Source organism: Penaeus monodon, chromosome 25 (assembly GCF_015228065.2).
Source record: "Penaeus monodon isolate SGIC_2016 chromosome 25, NSTDA_Pmon_1, whole genome shotgun sequence".
Lineage (NCBI taxonomy): Eukaryota > Metazoa > Arthropoda > Malacostraca > Decapoda > Penaeidae > Penaeus > Penaeus monodon.
In genome coordinates, this window is record NC_051410.1 from 38,263,158 (window position 1) to 38,264,678 (window position 1,521).

Below are 1,521 nucleotides of genomic sequence, written 5' to 3' on the forward strand. Positions count from 1 at the left end.
GGGGGGGGAAAAGGGGAAAAAAAAAAAAAGGAAGGGTACTGTAATTTTTTTTTAAAAAAAAAATTTTTTTTCCCAAAAATTTTTTTTTTTTGGGGGGGGGTTTTTTCTAATGACTGTTTTGAATTACTTTTGTGTTTTCCGTTTGGGTGATATTTTAAATTTTTCAAAACTTTGGGTGGTCATGAAAAATTTGGGGGTTTTCTCTTGCATGTTTTATCCTTTATGTTTTTTAATGCTGCGAGAATGATGTTTCTTTAACATTTTGGGGGATTTGCATGGTTTTAGCGTGAAAATTTTTTACGTCCATTAAAAAAGGAGATTTTTCCCCCATAAAACACTCAAAAAACCTCTTTTTATGCCTGAAAAGCAAAGTACGGGGGCTTGGTTTTTTGACTCAGGTGCCCGACGACCCAAATTTTACAAAAAACCAAAACCCCAATCTTGGCCTAAAAAGACCCCCGGGTGAAAAGCTCACACTACGTAAAAACTTTGGACTGTCAGCGTGTAGGAAGTCCCTGCCATTTTCGAGTGCTTAATTTGGACGCAAAATACGTGCGCGAGACTCCTAGGTACGGCATTAGATGAAATAAAGCCGAAGGTACTGTAGAAGGTGACCGGACGTACCTGACCCGGATGTATAAGACCTGGCTACACAATGGCGCGAGGAAGAGGACCCGAACGTATATGTGTGTGCAGTATCTTTGCGAACGACGTGAATACCCAAAGAACCTCGAGTGCGAGGGACCTGAGCGCACAAAACCTGAATTCAAAGTAACCAAATTTTCCGGACTATTAAACTTTTAACTGGTTTCGAAAGACTGAACATAAAGTCGCAAACTTTCCGGGTCTCACTCAGGCGTTGCCTCTCGTGGAAGGAATACTCACGTATCGCCACTTGAGCGTGACGGCTGACGGCGCGGCAGACGAAGGGTGCCCGAGCTCGAGCGCGGGCGTGAGGAGGGCCGCCCGTGCCTCCACCTCGTCCACGCCCACGATGCCGATCCCCGCCGAGTTGCGCGCTACGCCCCCGCCCACCACGTGCACGGGGAGCATCAGCCCGCCAACCTGGATTTCCGGGGGAGAAGACACGCCATGAATATAAAGATGAAGCCAACGCTCCTCCGAACACAAGCAAAACGAACACATTAAAAAAAGAAATTGTAGAAAACCGTTAGATTTTTTTTTTTTTTACTTCGTTGGCGGCCATGCATGCCCAGAGGCCCTCGTGGTAGGTGGTGACGTGGAGGTTGTAGGCCTCGTCCACCAGGGGCTCGGAGTCGATCCTGGGGGGCGTCCCGAGGGCAGGCCCGCCGCCATAGCCCGCCAGCAGGATATCCGGAAGGTGCCGGAGGGGCTGCTGGAAGGTCGAGAAGGCGGGGTCTGCGGGCGAGGGAGAGACACGAGGGACTGTCACGGATGCCTGTCACTCGGCTTCAGGGAGAAGCAGTGGAGTTATTCTCGTAAATATAACGATATCGTGTGCGGGTCTGTACGTGCAAATAGTGTGTGTGAGATGTTTAA

General features: G+C 48.7%; 1 protein-coding gene across 1 annotated transcript in view; it reads right to left on the minus strand.

The window, feature by feature from the left end:
• The window catches only part of LOC119589226, a gene marked incomplete at its 5' end in the record, with an annotated part of 73,080 nt that overhangs the window by 11,809 nt on the left and 59,750 nt on the right, over window positions 1–1,521 (minus strand). Inside the window, 2 exon segments of the mRNA XM_037937831.1 lie at window positions 886–1,065; window positions 1,193–1,380. Coding sequence (XP_037793759.1) covers window positions 886–1,065; window positions 1,193–1,380 — 368 coding nt within the window.